The 24,855-nt window shown below is 45.2% G+C and overlaps 1 protein-coding gene across 3 annotated transcripts in view; it reads left to right on the top strand.

Annotated features, from left to right (window-relative positions):
- Positions 1-24,855, top strand: part of MED12L (mediator complex subunit 12L) — a 740,921-nt gene that overhangs the window by 139,522 nt on the left and 576,544 nt on the right. For all 3 annotated transcript variants that reach the window (XM_077488157.1, XM_077488156.1, XM_077488155.1), the window contains exon 12: positions 24,511-24,642. In XM_077488157.1, the coding sequence (XP_077344283.1) occupies positions 24,511-24,642 (132 nt within the window). The remainder of the gene's footprint in view (positions 1-24,510; positions 24,643-24,855) is intronic.

The raw sequence follows: 24,855 nt of genomic DNA, 5'->3' as shown, positions 1-24,855 counted from the left end.
GGTATCCCCGTACTCAAGAGAAGCAGCAGAATGTATTTTGGGGTGTAATTCCACATATGCCCATGTCTAAGCAATATATCATTAACACCCCTTTCACACCAGGGCGTTTTGCAGGTGCTATAGCGTTAGGATTAGCGCCTGCAATCCCCGAGGGCTTTCACACTACAGCGGTGCGCTGGCAGGACGTCAGAAAAAAGTCCTGCCAGCAGCTTCTTTGGAGCGGTGAAGGAGCGGTGTGTTTGCCGCTCCTCCACCGCTGCTCCCCATTGAAATCAATGGGGCAGCGCTGTAATGCTGCCGGCAAAACGCCGCTATTGCGGCGTATTGCCGGCAGTTTTAACCCTTTCGCGGCCGCTAGCGGGGGTAAAAGCGCCCCGCTAGTGCCCGAAATGCGCCGCAAATAGCGGCGTTTTACCGCCGACGCAAAGGGCGGTGTGGTGTGAAAGGGGTCTTAGTGACAACTTTGTGCAAAAAAAAAAAGTTTGTAATTTTCCTGCAACTGGCAAAATATAAAATCTTCCATGGACTCAACATGCCTCTCAGAAAATAGCTTGGGGTGTCTACTTTCCGAAATGGCATCATTTGGGGGGGGGGGGGGGTTGTGCTATCTGGGCATTTTATGGCCTTCAAAACTGTGATGGGTAGTGATAGGTAGTGAGGAGTGAAATCAAAAATTTACGCCCTTAGAAATCCTGAACGCGGTGATTGGTTTTCTGGACCCCGTACGTGGCTAGGCTCCCAAAAAGTCTCACACATGTGGTAGTCCCGTATTCAGGAGAAGCAGCAGAATGTATTTTGGGGTGTATGTAAATCCACATATGCCCATGGCATGTTTGAGCAATATATCATTTAGTGACAACTTTGTGCAAGTTTGTAATTTTCCTGCAACTTGAATAAAATATTCTATGGACTCAACATGCCTCTCAGCAAATAGCTTGGGGTGTCTACTTTCCATGGGGTAATTTAGGGGGGTTTTGTGCTATCTGTGCACATGTTATGGCCTTCAAAACTGTGATCGGTACTGAGAAGTGAAATCAAAAGTGCTTCGTTTTCAGGGACCCGTACGCGGCTAGGCTCCCAAAAAGTCTCAAACATGTGGTATCCCCGTATCCCGTATTCAGGAGAAGCAGCAGAATGTATTTTGGGGTGTAATTCCACATATAACCAAGCCATATATCATTTAGTGACAACTTTTATTGTCATTTTTCAGTCACTTTGGACAAAAAAATGTAATATTCAATCGGCTCAACATGCCTCTCAGAAATTTCCTTGGGGTGTCTACTTTCCAAAATGGGGTCATTTGGGGGGGGGGGGGTTTGTACTGCCCTGCCTTTTTAGCACCTCAAGAAATGAGATAGACAGTCATAAGCTAAAAGCTGCGTAAATTCCAGAAAATGTACCCTAGTTTGTAGACACTATAACTTTTGTGCAAACCAATAAATATATGCTTATTGAGATTTTATTTATCAAAAACATGTGGCTGAATAAATTTTGGCCTAAATGTATGACTAAAATTTAGTTTATTGGATTTTTCTTATAACAAAAAGTAGAAAATATCATTTAAAAAAAAAAATTCAGTCTTTTTCCATTTATATTGCAAAAAAATAAAAAAGGCAATCAAATACCATAAAAAGAAAGCTCTATTTGTAGGGGAAAAAAAGACGCAAATTTTGTTTGGGTACAACATCGCATCACTGCGCAATTACCAGTTAAAGCGACGCAGTGCCAAATTGTAAAAAGTGCTCTGGTCTTTAGGCAGCCAAATGGTCCGGGACTGAAGTGGTTCATGTACTGTAATATGTCGCCATTCCATGGGCATGAGGAATCTTAAAGCGTGACATCTTTGATTTCTATATACTCAGCGTAACATCTTTTATATTTTACAAAAAAATTGGTTATTATATTGTGTTTGTGCGCTCTGAAATTCATTAAATTATATTTTTTCAAAAAAAAAAAAGTTTGAGAACCACTGCGCAAATACCTTGTGACATAAAAAATTGCAACACCCACCATTTTATTCTCTACGGTCTCTGCTTAAAAATATATATATATAATGTTTGGGAGTTTTTCAAGCAAAAAAAATTTAGATTTTTGTAAGAAGTGTCAGAATTGGCCAGGTCCTGGTTAATGAATGAGAAAGAAAACAGGATTATCGTACTTAGTGTGACATTTTTTTCTTTGGAGTTTAGTAAGGGCTTGATCACACTTGCAAAAGGGGATAAGGGGTGCTTTAGAATTTAAAATAGGGATTGAGACACAATTTTACCACTACCCACCCCCCCCAGATCAAAGCAACCAGAGAAGGTTGCCCTGAAACCCCATGGTGCTGTTTTTTTCAGGGATAAAACAGATGGTGAGAAGGCAAGATATTCACTTCCATCTACACAATTCCAGTCTGTGGAACACAGATGGTTACAGAGTGCCAGAATATATACTTTTAATTACTAAATAAATGGAGTTACGCTATGGGATATTGCCTGATTTATATCCTCTAACATACATGCATAACGATACAACAAGAGGAACAGCTATCCTTTAAGGTCAAAACCAGTGGAGGTGGTGTATAAAAGGCGAATATACCATCTAGGTCTGGTGAGCAAGAAGGCAAAAGAGGGGTGCACGGAGTGGTGGATTGCACATGAAGCAATGAATGTTTAATGCACAGTGCACTTTTTCTTCTTTGAAGCACATGAATATACTGTATATGGACTATAATTTAATTGGACACTTTTCAGCACTCTGAAATACATGAATTGCCATATTAATTGGTCATACATACTCTAGCACTTTATGATACATGAGTTGCTATATGATTTAATTGGTGAATATTTCTAGCACTTTATGTTATAGGAGCTGACATGTGAATTGTTTCTAGCATATTTTTATAGGATCGGCAAGGAAGGATTTAAAATCACATATAGCATTGCCTGTCAACTGCCCTCTGAAAAGTGGACCACCACGGATTCCTTTTTTTTAGAGAGCGGTAACAAGGGCTGACGCTAGAGTAAATGAGCCCTAAGGAACACAAGTCTCACCCCTTTATGTTTGTGATTTACTGGTAACACTGCTTTGCTACAAATTTGAGTCATGATGGGAGTGGAGGGGAGGAGATATACCTAGCTAGCCAAATGCTTTTTGCTTGCCAGTGTCCAGTTACTCCTGTAACATGAAAAAAAACGAAAAAAAAAAATAAAAAACAGAAGGCGCGTAGACCTAGCACATTATCCTTAATAAGCTGGTATTTATTTATTTGGTACAAGCATATCATATAAGTTTTTCCACATAGGTCCATAAAAATCTGTCCACATGACATGGGACTGCCTCCGTGGAGAAGTGAACTGGCTAGTGCATTTTGAAAAATTCCTCTTCCTCAGAGCCTAACAGACATAGTTACATAGTAAGGTTGAATAAAGACACCATTCCATCCAGTTCAACCTGATTGAGGGTAGGTGAGTGTCTACAGATACTCATGTAGCCTATCCCAATACATTGTGTTTCATTAAGATGCTCATCTATTATTATTATTATTTATTTAAGGTACCCATATAGCGCCGTCAATTTACACAGCACACTACACATACATCGCACACTCACATCGGTTCCTACCCTCAGGGAGCCCACAATCCAAGGCCCCCAACTCACATTCATATACTAGAGACAATTTTTTGAACAGAAGCCAATTAACCTACTAGCATGTCTTTGGAGTGTGGGAGGAAACCGGAGTACCCGGAAGAAACCCACACAGGCACAGGGAGAACGTGCAAACTTCAGGCAGGTAATGTAGTGGTTGGGATGTTCATCCTGCCTGCTTTTATACGGTGTACTGAGTTGATGGAGCCAGCCTCAGGGGTGTGCCCTGGCTGTCTTATGGGTGTGGATTAACCCCTAACACATGGGTGTGGACTGACCCCTGTCTAACTCAATGCACCATATCTATGGTGTCACAATAATCAAAAATCAAAAGCTGTACATTGCTATACGATCAAATCTACAATATTAGCCATGTTGACTCAAATAGTGATATGTACATCCAGCGCCCGAATACTTAAAGCCAAAAGTAGATAAAACATAGAGCATGAAATATGTGACATAAAATAGCTTTGGTAAAAATGCTCATTGATGCTTGTTTAGATCCATATGTGGATCCTCAAAAATGATTAAAAATTGATAAAATATGTAATGCATAAAATAAAGGAAATTAAGCCTGATAAAGGTGAATTGAAAAAACTAGAATAGTAACTATAATTGTAAAAACTATTACAATCTGGGTTACATGTTATGACAGTCTACAACAGGAGATATGTGCCAGGATCCCTGTTATGCCCGTACACACGATCGGACTGTCTGGCGGACTTGGTCCAGCAGACCAGAGTCCGCCGGACAATCCGCCCGTGTAGGGGCTCCGGCTGACTTTTTTTCCCCAAAAGTCCGGCGAACTTAGAAAGAAGTTTTGACTCAAAATTGTCCGGCGGACAATCCGGCCATCTGTGTGCTAGTCCGCCAGACTTTTGAAATGAACGATGAGAAAATCAGTTAATTTTGAATGTGGCTCCAGGTAGACGGGACTAGCAAAAGAGGTCAATGTCGCCACCTCCATCGGCGAGATTGACACGTCGTTGGTCCTGTCACCTGGTATGGACTTAAAGGGGAAGCCCTACCCCAAAAAAATGGCATAGAGGTCCCCCCAAGGTCCATATCAGACCTTTATCTGAGCACGCAGCCGGCCAGTCAGGAAAGGGGTGGGGACCAGGCCACGTGCCCTCAACATGGGGGGGTGCTGCGGCCCCCCCACCCCAAAGCACCTTGTCCCCATGTTGATGAGGACAAGGGCCTCTTCCCAACAACCCTGGCCATTGGTTGTCGAGGTCTGCGGGCAAGGGGCTTATCGGAATCTGGGAGCCCCCTTTAATAAGGGGGCCCCCAGATACCGGCCCCCCCACCCTATGTGAAAGAGTATGGGGTACAATGTACCCCTACCCATTCACCTGGTGAAAAAAGTGTAAATAAAACACAACACAAGGTTTTAAAATAATTTATTGCACAGCTCTGGTGGTCTTCCGTCTTGGGGGGTCTTCTCGCTGGACTTCTCAGCTATCTTCTGCTAGCTCTTTTACTAGCGGAGGAGCCCGGCTTTCTTCTTCTTCGTCGTTGCCGCAGCCCGGGGGTCTTCTTCTGACTTCGGGGGTCTTGTCCCCCTCTTCGGGGGTCTTGTCCCCCTCTTTGGTTCTTCTTGCTGGGCCTCTGCTTTCTTCTCCCAGCTCTTTTACTAGAGGTGGCCCAGTCTTCTGTCGCTGCCTCTTCTCTTCTTCTTCTCTTCTTCTTCCTTGAGATGTTGACTCGACACTCTCCCTGGCTGCAATGACAGGGACGTGTTGTGCGGCGACTTATATAGGGACAGTAGGCGCTCGCTTGTCCCCGCCCCCCTTCCTGACCGGCCAGGCTATGTGCTCAGATAAGGGTCTGCTATGGACTTTGGGGGGGAACCCCCACACTGTTTTTTTGGCGTAGGACTTCCCCTTTAAATCCATACCAAGCGATGGAGGCGGCGACATTGACCTCCTGCGCTAGTCCTGGCCACCTGGAGCCACGTTCAAAATGAACGGACTTCTCCGTGTGTGGGCAAGTTCGTTCATTTCAAAAGTCCAGCGGACTCCCGTCATAGTCCGCCGGCAAAGTCCGGTCATGTGTGGGCAGGTGCGCTTGTTCAGAAAGTCCGGCGGACCTCCGCTGCAAAGTCCGGCGGTTTGTCCGCCAGACTAAGTCCGCAGGATAGTCCGATCGTGTGTACGCGGCATTACACTACAGTTTTCGTTTTTCAGCTTTTTGATTATTACTATTATAGTTTTTTTAAATTCACCTATATCAGGTTCAATGTCATCAGTCCCATGTCATGCGGACAGTTTTTTATGGACTTATGCTTAATAATTTACATGATATACTTTTACCAAGTTTTGGAGTTTGTGAGTATAATACTTACTATCTAATAAATACCATCTTTTTGAGGATAATGCACTAGGTCTACGCGGCCTTCTGTTTCTTTTCACGTTCCAGGGCTTTGGATTCCCCAGTCTGTGGAAGGCAGCGAGAAGTGCATTATCCAGTTATTGGCATCAAAGTAGAGAGTGCATTGTCATGTAGAGACACATTACACAGCACAAGTGATTGATTTGTGTGGTTTCCAGTTACTCATGTAGCCTGCAGTATAACCCAGTTGTCTCTGAATTACTAAATACCATGTCCCTTAATGAGAGGAGTTTACTGTAAGTACAAAAATCTTGTTTTTTTTCTGGAATGTTACTGGTACAGTTTACAATTTTTGATGTACACAGCTGTCAGCTGCCTTTATTTGTAAAAGCTGTGGGATTGCAACATTTTTCCCCTGCAATGTCTTTGGCTTTTACTATAAATAACCTGTGTTGTACTTTTTCACAAAACTAGATTTAATTGTTAGATCCGTTCTTCCATTCTTCACAATGGAAACAGCCCTCTCACATTCTATTAAAATGTTATTTACAAAGACGCATATAAGCCTAGACGTTTTGCGATGCGGAATGAAGTAACCCACAATATAATTACCGTTTATTGAGGGGGACATTTCTTGCTCTTAATGTGCCAGTTATTTTTCTTGTGCTCAGTTTGTTCAATCTAACGGATACAGTTGTGCTTTAAACGCCAGTACTGCTCTATACTGTCATGTCATATAAGATATATTTACATCCTGGGGAAGTTTCTGAAGGTTATTCTCTATCATCCCCTATGCTGGTTTTTCTCAGCATACGTTAAACTTTAGGGGAAGTGGTCAATTTCATAATAGAAGCTGTCTACTGTGCATTCTATATACATCTGCTGTGTATTTGTATCAGTATCTAACAGTCAGAAACCAGTAAAGTGATAACAGCAAAATGTTTGGAGATGTCTATGATCTGTAAAAAACATGACCAGTGTAGTCCAAATGTCCCCATTTTACTCTCACTGTTATGCACCTGTACTCCAAACCCTATTTCACACCCACCTAAAATGATGAGACCACACCTTGAATTTTGAGTATAAATGGCCATAACAGCCTTTTATTAAAACAATCCAACTCAATAACTCCAGTATAAAATATATATAACAAAATATATATAACATAAAAAACACAACTTGTCTTTTAACCCCAGTCTGTTGGTCTCTGACCCACCCACATTCCACCACATATACCACCAATGCACTGTGGTACCTTTTCCAACCTGACAGATCCCAGCTGTAACCACTTGGAGACAACTCCCTTCCCTGCAGTGCAACCATTACCGTATTCCATCAACCTTTACTAGAATACACCGAGGGGCAAATACTACCGATGAGCCCCCCCACCCCTTTTCATCACCTATGTTTACTACCGCCATCAAAGACCAACAACAAAACACAGCCCGAGCCCAAAAGGGTGACAACCTTACACTTGAGGGCACCTCCACACCCGCAGGGCCTGTTGGATTCTCTCCTTTAAACCCATAGCCCAGAGATCAATCCCCACATTGGAGAGGTTAACTCCATCCCTCCTCAAATAGAGACATTTGTCTCTAACTCTCTGTGCCTGATCACCATGCCCCCATTCTGAGCCACAAACCTCCCCACCACTTTATTAACGCGTATACAGGTCTTATTAATTCACGCCATGGACCTAGCCTTTCGCCATGTTGTCCGAACGATGATGTCAGACCACAGCAGCAAAGTGCTAGGAAAAACCGTGTGCAACTGTATAAAATCTGACTTGATGTCTGCAATCAGATCCCTGACTGGTCGGACCCCCAAATCACTCCCCCCACATGTATAACTAACACATTGGGTGGTCTATCCAACCTCACGTACCTCTACACCTCCGCTACCACCCTGCCCCACATCATCCTGGGCATTCCTAGCCAGCACACATAAGCCTCTCTCCTTGAGATCCCCAATTGTCTGCCATCTGGTCTTACATCTCCTCTCCTGGCCCCCCAACAAACATATGAGTGACCGAGGATCCAGACAAGGAGTATATTACCTCCATCTGAAATGAAAAGACAAAAAAAACAAAGGTAGCATCACCCATAACAACGTACCTTTAAAACCACAACATCATAGCATGCAAGTCCAGTCTACCCTCATTCACTTTTTTTTTTTTATTATTCTACCACCAGTTGAGGCCTTATGTAGGTACAGAATCTCCTAAATTCCCACCTCCTAATCTTTCGCACAGTAGCTGCCCTGATGCGGAAGGAGTGTGAAGCGTGTTCTGCACAATCCAACCCAGCCCCTGTAAGCCCTTGTACGCACGGTCGGAGAATCCGTCGGAATATGTCCTATCAGACCGTGTTGTCGGATAATCCGACTGTGTGTGGTCTGCATCGGACTGATTCTATCGGAATATCCATCGGACCCAATTTTCCAACTTGTTGGAAATATTTTCCGACCAACTGGTTCGATCGGACATACTCCGATCATGTGTAGAGAATTTTGATCGGACCAAGTGCCACGCATGCTCAGATCAAATTCCTACATCAAAGCTATTGGCTACTAGCCTGAACGTAGTCCCATCGTAACGAAATTACGTCATCACATTCTGAATGATCACATTTTTCGACAACTTAGTCCAACCGTGTGTATGCAACAGTTTCGGACAAGATCCGACAGACAAAATCCGTCGGACAAAATCCGACGGATTTGGTTGGCAGAATGTCCGACCGTGTGTACAGGGGCTAAGACATTTCCTGAACACTGAAATGAACTGGAACTTCGACAAATAGAACCCATCCTCGTGCCTCAGAAATGGCCCCTCCCCAGCTGTTCTAACCGTCATAAATTTCTGAACTGCTTCCACAGGCCATACCTTGGACTACGGCAATGCGAACAGAAACACATCTACCCCCTTACCCTGCTGATCCGTTTTGGACCTACGCAGCCGCAAACACACACTGTCAATGTCCACCCGCACATCCTGCTCCAACATTACCCCTGCCAAACAACACAATGGGCTCACTAATTCCCCGATACCGAATGCCCTGTAAAATGCCAGCGAGAATGCCGCCGCAAAAAGCAAAACCTCGTAACTCGAGGTACACACTGAACTCAACATCCCTCAGATGGCCATTAGATTTGCAAAAGTAACAGGCTGTCTCCCATCTTTTTTCTTGTGCTCTTTGCGATAACCTTTTATTGTCTGCCTCACCCAGAAATCTTTGTCCAATCCTCCCTCCCCAGTAGTTTGAAAAAGAATGACAAACCGGCCATCTTCTGCTTGATGGAAGAGACCGATCCCCCCCCCCCCTTTCCATGTTCCTAGACACAAAATACAACACCAGCAACCTTACCTCTGACCCCTCCGTGCCAATCCTGGCACCAGAAACAACCATTCTTTCCATACATTTGCGTAAACTGCCCATGTGGACTCACTCACTGACTGCCGAATCCATCCCACAGTGACTCCAAGGCCAGCTCCCAGATCCAACCCAGGCTCCCTGAACCTGTCCCACTGAAATCTAGTCAAGAAGTCAGCCAGTGAGTTGTCAACGCCCAGGATATGAACAGCATAGATAAAAATGTTCAATGGCAAGCCCCCCAGCACCAACCTGCGCAAAAGCCTTATGACCGATTGTGATGACGCTGACATGCAATTGACCACTTGAACCACACCCATGTTGTCACAATTCAGTCTCAATTTCAGGTTCTGGCACGCCTCCCCCCACAGCTCCATAGCCAGAACCACTGGGAAAAGTTCCAATAGCACCAGGTTACAAAGGAACTCTGCTTCCATCCAGGACTGGGGCCAAGGTTCTGCGCTCTGGCGCCCCTGAAAAAATGCACTGTAGCCCATGGAGCCCGCTGCATCTGTGACCAATTCCGAATCAAAATGACAAACCGGGCCAGACATCCACACCGATCTGCCATTGTATGAGGCCAGAAACTCCTACCACACCTTCAAGTCCTCCCGGTGTTCCCTGGTAACTTGAATAAAATGAGTCGGGACTTTAATCCCCGCTGTAGCTGCCGACAGCCGTCAAAAAAAAAAACCTCCGCATCGGGATGATCCTACAGGCAATTCCTTTGGGCCTATGCAAAGGAAGTCATCCAAATAATGTATGACTGAATCCAGGCCCGACCCGTCTCTAACCACTCATTCCAGAAACTAACTGAACGCCTCAAACATGGCACAGGAAATGGAGCAACCCGTGGGCAGGCACCGGTCCGCGTAAAACTGCTCCTGCCAGCAGCATCCCAGCAGCTGGAAACTATCCGGATGCACCAGAAGCAAGATTCTATGTCTGCCTTTGCCATAAGCACCCCCTTTCCATAGCGCCTAACCCACCTGACTGCCACATCAAATGAGGGGTAGGACACTGTGCATGCTTTGGGGTCAATGATATCATTGACAGAACCCCCTTTTGAAAAGATAAGTGATGAACGAGGCAGAACTTGTTTGGTTCCTTCTTGGGCACCACCCCCAATGGTGACACCACTAGATCCTGCAAAGGTTTTTTCGCAAACTGCCCCTCCATGTGGCCCATGGCCACTTCTTTTGCCAATTTTTCTCCCACCACCCCCGGATGCTGTAATGCAGATTTCAGATTCCTTGCCATTGGTGGAACTACCCCCAAATGGACACGGGATATTAAAACCATGCCGAAACCCGGAAGCCAGCAGCACCCTGGTGAACCCTTCACCGGCGTTATCCCTTTTGTGTGCAGGCTCGCTGGTATGCTTCCCCCTCTTGAAGCACTGGGACAATGTATGGGCTCCCCCACACCCTGAACACTTGTGCTTAAACTTGCAGGACCCCCCGAACTTACAAGAGCCCTCGTTGTATTGCCAACACACCTCCCACTTTTTTCCGGCTAGCAGTCTTGAGGAATGTGTACCCCTGGCCACCCTGAAGAAACTGAGGCGGGGCCCTCACCGACAACATAAGTCACATCCACAGGCTGATATCTTTGAGGCCCCAGCGAAGAGCCGGGCGAACCGCTCTGCGCTGTCTGAACTGCTCGTCATATCTTAACCAAGCAGAACCACCATATACCTGTGTGCCTCTCCAATAGCGTCCATATAACAGAGACCGCATACATGGCACATGGGATTGTCAAAGACTGCATACATAGCACATGAGATTGTCAGAGACCGCATACATGGCACATGCGATTATCAGAGACCGCATACATGGCACATGAAGGGGGAAGCAGAGAGGCGGTGGGATGGGGCGGGTTACGGGTGTCTTTGAGTGCTTCACTCAGTCTCTCTCTGTGCGGCAGCTGACAGAAAAGGTGGAGGATGAGTGCAGTAGGCAGGGCGGCCTGGGATTCTAGTAAACAGATGCGAGCAGCGCAGACAAAGTTAACAGTGCCTAGCTGGGGCTGTGCTCCCTGTGCCTCCTCTCAGTGTGCTGCGCTGGGTTGGGTACAGGCATGAGGATGGCCATCCGCTGTGCCAGCATAAGCACCTCTTGGTTTTGGTGCCCCCCCTCCTGGTTTTGGTGCCCGCCTCTCCTGGCACACCTAGGCAGCCGCCTTGGCTGCCTTACGCAGGCTCCGGCCCTGCTGCTGGGCCTCCTAGCCCCCCTTTCACACCGGTGGGATTTGTCATGCAATTTTCCAGTTCCAATTAGCATGACAAAATGTTCCTGCACTACTTTATTCCTGATTTCATTGCAACTTACATAAACTTCTGTTAAATACAGTCGGAATCCACATTAAAATCCTAGGGGCAAAGTGCACCGATCTGCAGCTTTGAAATCATACTGAAGTAGCGTGATTTCAAAGCTGCACCAGTGTACGTCAGGACTTAAAGTAGAAATATATCAATTTAAATTTTTTGAAAAGAAAGTAAGGAAAAACCCCTGTCAGATTTTTTTTCACCATCTGTGTCCCATTGCAGAAATTGCACTTCACTTCCTGTCCCATGTGTGATTTAGCATAACCCTTTTTGTTTTTATCAAATTAATCTGATATCTTTATTGGTTCACTGCATTGTTATTGACCAAAATACAAACACACATACACACACACACACACACACTCACATTTTTGTAAATATTTTATTATATCTTTTCATGTGACATCACTGAAAAAATTACTTTGCTACAATGTAAAGTAGTGATTGTACAGCTTGTATAACAGTGTAAATTTGCTGTCCCCTAAAGATAACTCAACACACAGCCATGAATGTCTAAACTGCTGTCAACAAAAGTGAGTACACCCCTAAGTGAAAATGTCCAAATTGGGCCCAAAGTGTCATTATTTTGTGTGGCCACCATTATTTTCCAGCACTGCCTTAACCCTCTTGGGCATGGAGTTCATCAGAACTTCACAGGTTGCTACTGGAGTCCTCTTCCACTCCTCCGTGATGACATCACATAGCTGGTGGATGTTAGAGACCTTGCGCTCGTCCACCTTCCGTTTGAGGATGCCCTACAAATGCTCAACAGGTTTTAGATCTGGAGACATGCTTGGCCAGTCCATCACCTTTACCCTCAGCTTCTTTAGCAAGGCATGCAAAATATTAGGTTGTTGCTTGGATTCACCTTAATTGTATAGTAGTAATATGTAAAAATATATTAATTAAACACCTGCATCTTCATACAAATGAACCTCATATGATGCAGTTCAGTTTGCCCTATAAGCATACAAAAAAGACTAATGCTGCATACACACGATCGGAATACTGGCGGACCAGAGTCCGCCAGGACAAATCGACCGTGTGTGGGCTCCAGCGGACGTTTTCTTCCCAAAAGTCCGGTGGATTTAGAAATAAGACTTGCTTCAAAATTGTCTGCCGGACTCGGCTTTTAGCGGACAATCTGTTCGTCTGTGTGCTAGTCCGGCGGACTAAAACCGACGTTCATTTTGAACGTGACTTCAGGTACTACGGGACCAGAGAAGGAAGTCAATGTCGCCGCCTCCATCGGCGAGATTGACATTTTGCTAGCTCCGTTGCGTGGTATGGATTTTAATGGGAACCCCTACGCCGAAAAAACGGCGTGGGGGTCCCCCCAAAGTCCATACCAGGCCCTTATCTGAGCACACAGCCCTGCCGGTCAGGAAAGGGGATGGGGACGAGCGAGCGCCCCCTCCTAAACTGTACAAGGCCGCGTGCCCTCGACATGGGGTGTGGGTGCTCAACATGGGGTGCACCTTGTCCCCATGTTGATGAGGACACAGGCCTCTTCCCAACAACCTTGGCCGTTGGTTGTCGGGGTCTGCGGGTGGGGGGCTTATTGGAATCCGGGAGCCCCCTTTAATAAGGGGACCCCCATATCCCGGCCCCCCACACTATGTGAATGAGTATGGGGTACATTGTACCCCTACCCATTCACCTGGGGGGAAAAGTGGTAATAAAAAAACACACAACACAGATTTTCAAAGTAGTTTATTAGTCAGCTCTGGGGTTCTATTTCCGACTTCGGGTGTCTTCTCACTGGGCTCCTCCACTATCTTCTGCTCTTTTGCTAGGAGAGGAGCCTGGCTTTCTCATTAGTCATCTTCTTCCGACTTTGGGTGTCTTCTTCCGACTTCGGGGGTCTTCTGCCGACTTTGGTTCTTCTGCTGGGCTCCTCCGCTATCTTCTTCTAGCCCGGTCTTCTTGTTCACCATCACCGCTGCCTTCTTCTTCCTTCTTCTTCTTCTCTTCTCTTCTTCCGATGTTGACACGGCACTCTCTCCGGCTGTAATGCCAGGGATGCGTTGCGCGGTGACCTATATATGGATAAGGGTCTGGTATGGACTTTGGAGGGATCCCCACGCCATTTTTTCAGCATAAGGGTTCCCCTTAAAATCCTTAACAGGCGACGGGGCTAGCAAGGTTGTCAATCTCGCCGATGGAGGAGGCGACATTGACTTCCTTCGCTAGTCCCGTCGTACCTGAAGTCCCGTTCAAAATGAATGGACTTTACTCTGTGTGTGGGCAAGTCCATTCATTTTGAAAGGAAAAGTTTGGTCGTATGTGGGCGTGTGTGGGCAAGTCCGCTTGTTTGGAAAGTTCAGTGGACCTCCGCTGCAAAGTCCGGCGGACTGTCCGCTGGATAGTCTGATCATGTGTACGCGGCATAAGTGCTTGACTGTAGGCAAGACACACTTGTCTTTGTACTCCTCACCTGGTTGCCGCCCCACACGCTTGACACCATCTAAACCAAATACGTTTATCTTGGTCTCACCAGACCACAAGATGTGGTTCCAGTAATCCATGTCCTTAGTAGGGATGAGCCGAACACCCCCCGGTTCGGTTCGCACCAGAACTTGCGAACGACCCCCGCGTTTGTTACGAACGTTCGAACCCCATTGAAGTCTATGGGACTCGAACGTTCGAAATGGAAAGTGCTAATTTTAACGGCTAATATGCAAGATAGTGTCCTAAAAAGGGTTTGGGGACCTGCCTCCTGCCTCAGGGGACATGGGTCACTGCAAAAAAAAGTTTTAAAAACTGCCGTTTTGGCGGGAGCACTGATTTTAATGACGATTAAAGTGAAAAAAAATAGTGAAATATTCCTTTAAATATGGTGCCTGGGGGGTGTCTGTAGTATGCCTGTGAAGTGCCACGTGTTTCCCGTGTTTAGAACAGTCCCTGCACCAAATGACATTAAACGGAAATAACACCATTTAAAACTGCTTGCGGTTTTAATGTTATATCTGGTTCCTGCAATATGGTTGAAAATCATTGAGAAACATGGCATGGGTAGCCCTCCCTGCCCATTACCAGCCTATTTGGGTCTTGTACGCATATTAAGGGGAACCCCGTACCCATATTAAAAAAAGGAAATGCATGTGGCCCCCAGGCCCTATATACTCAGAACAGCAGTATACAGGCGGTGCAAACAAGACAGGGACTGTGTAGGTTTGTTGTGTTAAGTTGAATCTGTTTGTCATTTTCAACCGGTACATTTTTAAAGTGTAGCTCCAGTCAAAAAAACTATTTTTAAGCTTTTTGGAAAACATAGGGAAGGGTTATCACCCCTGTATAATTTGTTTTGTCGTCCATCTTTTTTCATCTCACTTGCTGCTGTCTCCTTGCGTTTAGGAGATGTTTGTAAGTTGGATGTTTGAAAGTAGGGGCCTGCCCTATATTATAGCGGTATGTACTGGGTACAGAGCACGCAGACAGCACACACTATCTCCTAACACTACTGACTGCAAGCTCTATTATTAACCACTTGACCACTGGGCACTTAAACATGTAACACTGGACCTATAGGAAATGTTTGTCCTTTTTTTCACACAAATAGAGCTTTCTTTTGGTGGTATTTAATCACCTCTCAGTTTTTTTTTTTGTGCTATAAAAGAAAAAAGACCGAAAATTCTGCGAAAAAATGAATTTTTCTTCGTTTCTGTTATAAAATTTAGCAGATTAGTAATTTTTTCTTCATAAATTTTGGCCAAAATTCATACTACTACATATCTTTGGTAAAAATAAGTACAAATTGGTGGATATTATTTGGTCTTTGTGAAAGTTATAGAGTCCACAAGCTATGGTGCCAATATCTGAAAATTGATCACACCTGAAGTACTGACGGCCTATTTCCTTTTTTTTTTTTTTCCACAAAATTGTCATATTATCAGGTTATTTCACACACACAGCATATGCATACCACAAATTACACCCCAAAACACATTCTGCTATTACTCCCGAGTACGGCGATACCACATGTGTGAGACTTTTACACAGCGTGGCCACATACAGAGGCCCAACATGCAGGGAGCGCCATCAGGCGTTCTGGAGCACCCAGGCCAATTCTGACATTTCTCTCCTACATGTAAAAATCATCATTTATTTGCTAGAAAATTACAGAGAACCCCAAAACATTATATATATATTTTTTTTTTAGCAAAGACCCTGGAGAATACAATGGTGGTCGTTGCAAATTTTTATCTCACACGGTATTTGCACAGCAATTTTTCAAACGCGTTTTTTTGGGGGGAAAAACTGTTTTGTGCTTAAAAAACAAACAAAAAAAACAGTAAAGTTAGCCCAATGTTTGCATAAAGTGAAAGATGAAGTTATGCTGAGTAAATAGATATCAAACATGTCACTCTTCAAAATTGCACATGCCCGTGGAATGGCGCCAAACGTCGCTACTTAAAAAATCCCCATAGGCGACACTTACATTTTTTTTTTACTGGTTACATGTTTTGAGTTGCAGAGGAGGTCTAGGACTAGAATTATTGCTCTCGCTCTAACGTTCTCGGCGATACCTCACATGTGTGGTTTGAACACCGTTTTCATATGTGGGCGGGGCTTACGCATGCGTTCGCTTCTGCATGCGAGCACATGGGGACATGGGCGCTTTAAAAATTTTTTTTTTTTTTTATTGTTCATTTTACTTTATTTATTTTAGTTTGACATTTTTTTCCCCAAAAATATATTTTTGATCACTTTTATTCCTATTACAAGGAATGTAAACATCCCTTGTAATAGGAATATGGGGTGACAGGTCCTCTTTACAGTGAAATCTGGGGGTCAATATGACCCTACATCTCACCTCTAGGCTGGGAAGCCTGAAATAAAAAATAAAAAAAAGATTCTGGCTTTGATCGTACTGGCGAGTTGGTAGAAGCACCGGAGGGCGGTGAGGGGTGGGGGGCATCTATGGCTGGGTATTTCAGGGTATCACCGAGTATGGCTGGGTATCTCCGAGTATGGCTGGGTATGGCAATTTATGGCAGGGTATTGCAGAGTATTGGCGGGGTATTGGCGGGGTACTACAGAGTAATAGCAGGGTACTGCAGAGTATTGGGGGGTACTCCAGAGTAATGGCAGGGTACTGCAGAGTAATGGGGGTTACTGCAGAGTAATGGGGGGTACTGCAGAGTAATGGCAGGGTACTGCAGAGTAATGGCAGGGTACTGCACTGCAGAGTAATGGCGGGGTACTGCAGAGTAATGGCGGGTACTGCAGAGTATTGGGGGGTACTGCAGTGTATTGGGGGGTACTGCAGAGTAATGGGGGGTGCTGCAGAGTAATGGCAGGGTACTGCAGAGTAATGGGGGGTACTGCAGAGTAATGGCAGGGTACTGCAGAGTAATGGCAGTGTACTGCAATGCAGAGTAATGGCGGGGTACTGCAGAGTAATGGCGGGGTACTGCAGAGTAATGGCGGGGTACTGCAGAGTAATGGCAGGGTACTGCAGAGTATGCACTGGTATTGCAGAGTATTGGCAGGGAATTGAGGGGTTAAATTCGGTGAGCAGCGATGTGGGCACTGCAGATGCAGCCCACATCGCTGCTGACACCGATCTCTTTCCCCTCCGCTGTACCGATCGGTACAGAGAGGGGAGGGAGGAACCGGCGTCATAACATGACGCCGGTTTGTTTACAAGTGATCACTCCGTCATTTGACAGAGCGATCACGTGGTAAACGGCCGTGACGAGCGGCCGTTTACCGTGATCCGTGATGCTCTCGAGTGCGCGCCCCAGGGGGCGCGCGAGAGCAGAATTCTGGGAGGCCGTTAATTAACGGCCTCTCAGAGTTAAACAACCGACCTGAAGCCGTTAATCGGCAATGGGCAGTTGTTAAGTGGTTAAAGCTAGATCACTAGCTATATAGGTGAGGTGAATATAGTGGTGTATACTGCGGTCAGGGCACAGACAACAACCACTACACAGCAGCAAGATAGGAAATCAGCCAAAAACGATCGGTGTGTACTGTGTTGAAGGTACACAGAACACCCACTGCTTCAGATGCTAACACACTACACGAGGCCGCCTCAAAGGCGGCCTTATATAGTGTGGGGCGTGCACTACACAGCCTGAGCTATGATTGGCCACAGGCAGGATGCCTGTGGCCAATCATGGCTCTCCTCGCTGCTGGCGCTACGATTGGCCAAGCATGCGGGGTCACAGTGCATGCTTGGCCAATCATGAGCCAGCAATGCACTGCGCCACCGCAGTGCATTGTGGTCCGCGCGCGCCACTCGAATTTTGACGCGAACGGCCCAAACGTTCGGAATTCGCCGAACGGCCGAACAGCCAATGTTCGAGTCGAACGTACGTTCGACTCGAACACGAAGCTCATCCCTAGTCCTTAGTCTGCCTTTCTTCAGCAAACTGCGAGCCTTCTTGTATATCATCTTTAGAAGAGGCTTCCTTCTGGGGTGACAGCCATGCAGATCAGTTTGATGCAGTGTGCGGCGTATGGTTTGAGCACTGACAGGCTGACCCCTCCACCCCTTCAACCTCTACAGCAGGCATGTCCAAAGTCCGGCCCGTGGGCCAATCGTGGCCCGCCGTCCGGTTTTGAACGGCCCGTCTGGTTATCTAAACATATATATCTTTTGTGGCCCCCGACGATCTCCCAGCTCTGGGGCCACAAAAGATATATAGTCCAGCTGCCTCTGCGATAGGAGGCGGTACGAGTACCGTGCACACAGGAGTATTTCCTGTTTACACGGCAGCCTCTGTAATAGGAAGTCCCGTCTCCGCCATTGGATGACTGTTCTGTCCATCAAAAGAGGCGGGACTTTCTCTTAAAGAGGCCACTGTGTTAACAGGAGATTCTCCTGTTCTTTGGCGCTCATCCTGCCCCCTCCATGTCCCCTCCAAGGCTGCACTGATGGCAATGGTGAGTACATTCCTGGCTAATGGTGGCTGCATTCCTGGCTAATGGTGGGTATATTCCTGGCTAATGGGGGCTGCATTCCTGGCAATGGTGGCTGCATTCCTGGCAATGGTGGGTGCATTGCTGGCTAATGGTGGGTGCATTGCTGGCTAATGGTGGGTGCATTCCTGGCTAATGGTGGGTGCATTGCTGGCTAATGGTGGGTGCATTCCTGGCAATGGTGGGTGCATTGCTGGCTAATGGTGGGTGCATTCCTGGCAATGGTGGGTGTATTGCTGGCTAATGGTGGGTGCATTGCTGGCTAATGGTGGGTGCATTGCTGGCTAATGGTGGGTGAGGTCCTGGCAATAGTGGGTGCATTCCTGGCTAATGGTGGGTGCATTCCTGGCTAATGGTGGTTGCATTGCTGGCTAATGGTGGGTGCATTGCTGGCTAATGGTGGGTGCATTGCTGGCAATGGTGAGTGCATTGCTGGCTAATGGTGGGTGCATTGCTGGCTAATGGTGGGTGCATTCCTGGCAATGGTGGGTGCATTGCTGGCTAATGGTGGGTGCATTGATGGCTAATGGTGGGTGCATTGCTGGCTAATGGTGGGTGCATTGCTGGCTAATGGTGGGTGCATTCCTGGCTAATGGTGGGTGTAGTCCTGGCAATAGTGGGTGCATTCCTGGCAATGGTGGGTGCATTCCTGGCAATGGTGGGTGCGTTCCTGGCAATAGTGAGTGAAATCCTGGCAATGGTGGGTGCATTCCTGGCAATGGTAGGTGCTGCATTCCCAGCAATGGTGGGCGCACAGATGGGCACTGACCCTTATTTTGCTTCACAGTTCTTTATTTAAAATTTTAAGTTTTTTTCTTGAAACTTCCCTCTTAAAGTGAAGGTGCATGCTATTCGCCAATAAATACGGTATATCCAAATAACACGCCCAAGCTCATCTCTTCAACACACACAGCCACAAAGGCAAGATAATTCTTATTGGGCCGTGTATTAGTGTTTGAACGAACACGCTTAGACTGAATTTTAATGGTTCAAAGAATGTCAGGCAAAATGGTCGGCCCTCGCGCATGTTCACTTAATCAAATCTGGCCCTCTTTGAAAAAAGTTTGGACACCCCTGCTCTACAGCAATGCTGGCAGCACTCACACATCTATTTCCCAAAGACAACCTCTTGATATGACGCTGAGCACATGCGCACACAACTTCTTTGGTCGACCATGGCAAGGCCTGTTCTGAGTGGAATCTATCCTGTTAAACTGCTGTATGGTCTTGGCCACTTTGCTGCAGATCAGATACAGGGTCTTGGCAATCTTCTTATAGCCTAGGCCATCTTTATGTAAAGCAACAATTCTTTTTTTCAGATCCTCAGAAAGTTCTTGGCCATGAGGTACCATGTTGAATTCCCAGTGACCAGTATGAGAGAGTGAGAGCGATAACACCAAGTTTAACACACCTGCTCCCCATTCACACATGAGACCTTGTAACACTAAAGCCGCGTACACACGGGCGGACTGTATGGCCTACTTAGTCTGTCATACAATCCGACGGACAGTCCGTCATACTTTCGAATGAACGGACTTGACCACACACACCACTTTTTGAGCGGACTAATACGGCGTACTAAGTCCGCCATACTATCCGCCCTACTTTTGAAATGAACGGACTCGCCCACACACGCGGAGGAAAGTCCGCTCATTTCGAGCGCGTCTCCAGGTAGGCGGGGCCCGCGAAGGAGACGTCGCTGACCCCGCCGCCTGGTATGGACTTAAAGGGGAACCCCAACGCCGAAATTTTTTTTTCACATTCCGTTGGAATCTCCGACCGTGTGTACAAGGGCTTATACAAGCTGTACACTCACTACTTTACATTGTAGCAAAGTGTCATTTTTTCAGTGCTGTCACATGAAAAGATATAATAAAATATTTACAAAAATGTGAGGGGTGTACTCACTTTTGTGAAATATTGTGTGTGTGTATATATATAATATATATACCGTACTGTGTAAAAGTTTTAGACAGGTGTTAAAGGCTGTATATTAAAAGAAAAGTATAGTGTTTTTAAAAAAACAAACATTTATACTCCGGTGGATGCAGCATCAGTCCCCTGCAGCTTCAAGACTAAGAACTGAATGATCAATCACCGCTGATTGCTCAGTTCTCCCCTTCGCTCTGAGCAGAGAGCAGTGACTATCAGTTGCTGGCTCTCTGCTCTGTCCCTCCAGTGCTCACTGAGGTGCTGGACTGTGGAAGGTGCGGGAGTGGCTGGCTCCATCTCCCAGCGGCTCACTAAGAGGCTGAGTCAGCTGCCAATCCAGGCATCTGGGTGAATCCCAGTGCCTGAACCGGCTGAGTGACGGCAGCTAACAATGGATGTTAGCCCGCTGTTGGCTGAAAATGATTCATAAATGCGCAAAACTAACTGCATTCCATAGGATAAGTAGGGCCAAAAAAGCTTTGGCCATACTTCTCCTTTTAAGAATGCTTTCAGAAATAAAAGTGTTTATAGTTTTTTTTGTCAATTAACAAAAAGAAAAGTAAATGAACAAAAGAGAAATACAAATCAATATTTGGTGTGAATACCCTTTGCCTTCAAAACAGCATCAATTCTTCTAGGTACACTTGCACACCGTTTTTGAAGGAACTTGGCAGGTAGATTGTTACAAAGGCTTGGAGAACTAACCACAGATCTCCTGTGGGTGTAGGTTGCCTCACATCCTTCTGTCTCTTTATTGAATCCCAGACAGACTGGGTGATGTTGAAATCAGGGCTCTGTGGGGGCCAAACCAGCACTTTCAGGGCTTCTTGTTCTTCTTTACACTGACGATAGTTCTTAATGACATTGGCTGCATGTTTGAGGTTATTGTCCTGCTGCAGAATACATTTGGGTCCAATCACAGGCCTCTCTGATGATTTGACATGATAGACAAGTATCTGCCTGTATTTCTCAGTATTTTCATCCATCCATCTGTATATTCTAGTCTACTAACTATACTTCTATGTTTAGTTTCTGTTAAAAATGTGTTGCCTATTTCATGCATGCTGAATATCTCTTGTGTGTTATATATTTTTTTAGCGTGATAAACATTTTCTTATCAACATGAGCTGCTGAATTTTACTTATGTATTTAGTCATCACAGTGTAAACTCTTCTGTATTATATACAGGGGAGTGAAATGTCACTAACAGGGAATTTCCTTCATGTAGTTTCAATGTATATTTCAGAGAAAACTCTAAGATCTGGAGCTTGCTGGAAAACAACGCCATTGCGTAACATATTTCAGTGTGGTTTGCATATCTCCATATTCACTGAAGATTTCCTGTTAGCTGTAAATCAAAAGTACACATTTTTTTTTTTGTGAGCACTGTTTCACCCTGATGAGAGAAAAAGTTTGGACAGAGATCTGAGTAAAGCAGGGACATTAAAGCAGCTTTAAACAAAATTTGTCAAATTATGAAGGAAACATAGACCCGCCTTTGCTAATCTCTCCACATGAAAATATTAGGGGATTTTTGCATAACTTAATTGCTTAGGTCAGTGACCCAGCTAGTAGTAAAGGCAGTGGGTTGGAATAACAGCCAGACTAGAATTTTGAAAAGGAGGTTAGATGTAGGCAAATTCAGTAGTAATAGGTACAAGGTAAGTGAACAAGATTATTTTTTGTTACAGAGGGAGTGCTTAAAGTGGTTTTAAAAGCTGAAGGTTTCTACGCATGAAGGTAAAAAAAACCTTCAGTGTGCATCCTCCCCCTCAGCCCCTTCTAATGCTTACCCGAGCCTGATCCCGATCCAGTGATGTGCACGAGAACAGTGGCTCTCCCATGTCTCTCCCTCCTCATTGGCTGAGACACAGCAGCAGGAGCCAATCATAGCTACTCATAGCCAATCATATCCAATCATATCCAATCATAGCCAATCATAGTCATAGCCACTGAGGAGGGAGCGAGACTGAGCCACGCTCTGTGTGTTCAGGACACACAGAGGCAGCTCGGGAGCTAGAATGCATAAGTGCCCCTAGAGCAAGTAGGTTGCTCTGGGGGCACTCAGCAGGAGGGAGGAGCCAGGAGCTCCGATGGGAGACCCAAGAAGAGGAAGATTGGAGCTGCTTTGTGTAAAACTATTGCACATTGTAGGTAAGTATAACATGTTTATTAGTTATTTATTTATTTTTAAGCAGAACCTTTATTATCACTTTAAGGTTGGCCCTAGATCAAGCACTTAAGTGGTTGTAAACCTCCAACATGAAATATGAACAAAGCATATCCTTCTATAGTGTCTACTTGTCTTAGTTAAGAGCACTAAGTGTTGTTTTGTCTACTGCTTCGTTCCTGTGCTATCAGCATTAATCACTTTTGATATCAAGAGAAAAAAGTGACAGGGGATGGACCTCCAGCAGATTGCCAGCCTCAGCTCTGCCACTGTGTGCTGTATGGAATGGGGGTGTCCCTTCCCTCCTATCAGATCTTAGAGCTCTCCTCACTGAGCTCTGTAGAGTAAAAACTCTACAGCCCCCAACCCCCCTTTTTTTTCTGACAGCTATTTTGTACTGTCAAGGATACTTTTTAAAGTTAAATTACCATTACAAGCTTTTAAGGTATATCCACTACATTTAGGTCCAGTCAGTACTGTCTGTATCTTTACATCTCCTCCTCTTCAAACTACCATAAATCTACCTGTCCTATGCTACTACCAGTAAAAAATGTTCACTTCAAAAGATCCCTATAACATAAATAGTCTTTATTCCTGCATTTTAGGAAATTCACAAGGTGGTCCTTAATATGAATAAGCCTGGAACTAACTTCCCTAAACTTTTCTCAGATTCTTAAAACCTCAGACAAATTTTCGTCAGTTTTTTGTTGCATGCTAGTCTCATGTCGAAAGTGAAGAGGTTACTCACCATACAAAAATTGTTATAGAACAGAATACAACATCATGTGTTAAATTGTTGTATATGTATTCTTTCATTTCCAAGCATGCGTAGTCTTGCTCTTAGCCCCCGTACACATGGTCAGACATTCCGACGGAAAATGTCCGATCGGACCGTGTTGTCGAATAATCCAACCGTGTGTGGGCTCCATTGGACTTTTTCCGTCGGAATGTCTGACCAACTAAGTTTGAGAGCTGGATATAAAATTTTCCGACAACATGATCTGATCGGACTTTGTCCGATCGCTTGTAGAGAATTATGATCGTACCAAGTGCCACGCATGCTCAGATCAAATTAGGAGACCAAAGCTATTGGCTACTAACCCGAATGTAGTCCCCTCGTAATGAACTAGCGTCATCACTTTCTGAACGATCGGATTTTCCGACAACTTTGTCCGACTGTGTGTATGCAACACCAGTTTCGGACAAAATCCATCGGAAAAAATCAGACGGATTTTGTGGTCGGAATGTCTGACCGTTTGTACAGGGGCTTCCCTGTACTAATTAAACGAAAGTCATACATTGTGTTCATGTACAAATACATTTTGTAGTCTGCACATCTGCTTTTGATTCCGAAAAATCTGAATCGGCTTTTGAAAGCACCATACTAACAGTCCAAAAATCAGCAGATCGTTCTTCAGACCAAATTTAAGTTCAGATTTTCTTATCATGTGTACGGGCCTTTAGTCATTCTTGATTTTCTCCTTTATCTTACGATTACCCCCCCATGCCCGTCTTTGTTGGAGTACACAAAACTTGGTTGTATGTTGTTCCACAACAGCTGCACATGTCATTTTTGACTTGCCCTCAATGTTTACAACTTCTGTGACTCAATTGTTCTCTTCTTTATCCAATATGTGCATGCTGTATTTGTCATATTGAGTTACTAATCCATTTATTGTCTATGTATAGTTCCTTTGAATGTTCTGTACAACATAAAACCTTTCTAAATAGGGAATAATAAAAAAAAAAAAAAAAGAAATAGTAAGAGTAATTTAGCAATAATTTCTTATAACTTGGGTATGGTATTTGTATTGGATTAGGTGCCTCCCAGTGATGAAGCTGTGGTCACATTACTCTGCGAATGGGCTGTTAGCAGCAAGCGTTCCGGAAAACATCGGGCCATGGTGGTGGCCAAACTTCTGGAGAAAAGACAGCTGGAAATAGAGGCAGAGGTAAGTTTTTAAATCTAGTCAGTGCTTTAGCCTTTTATGATTTACATTAAAGATTTACATCAGGGATATGCAATTAGCGGACCTCCAGCTGTTGCAAAACTACAAGTCCCATCATGCCTCTGCCTCTGGGTGTCATGCTGGTGGCTGTCAGAGTCTTGCTATGCCTCATGGGATTTGTAGTTCTGCAACAGCTGGAGGTCCGCTAATTGCTTA

The sequence above is a fragment of the Lithobates pipiens genome, unplaced genomic scaffold (assembly GCF_037356315.1).
Source record: "Lithobates pipiens isolate NorthernLeopardFrog02 unplaced genomic scaffold, aLitPip1_a1.2 Scaffold_18, whole genome shotgun sequence".
Taxonomy (NCBI): domain Eukaryota; kingdom Metazoa; phylum Chordata; class Amphibia; order Anura; family Ranidae; genus Lithobates; species Lithobates pipiens.
This window is presented reverse-complemented; position numbering and strand designations above follow the sequence as displayed.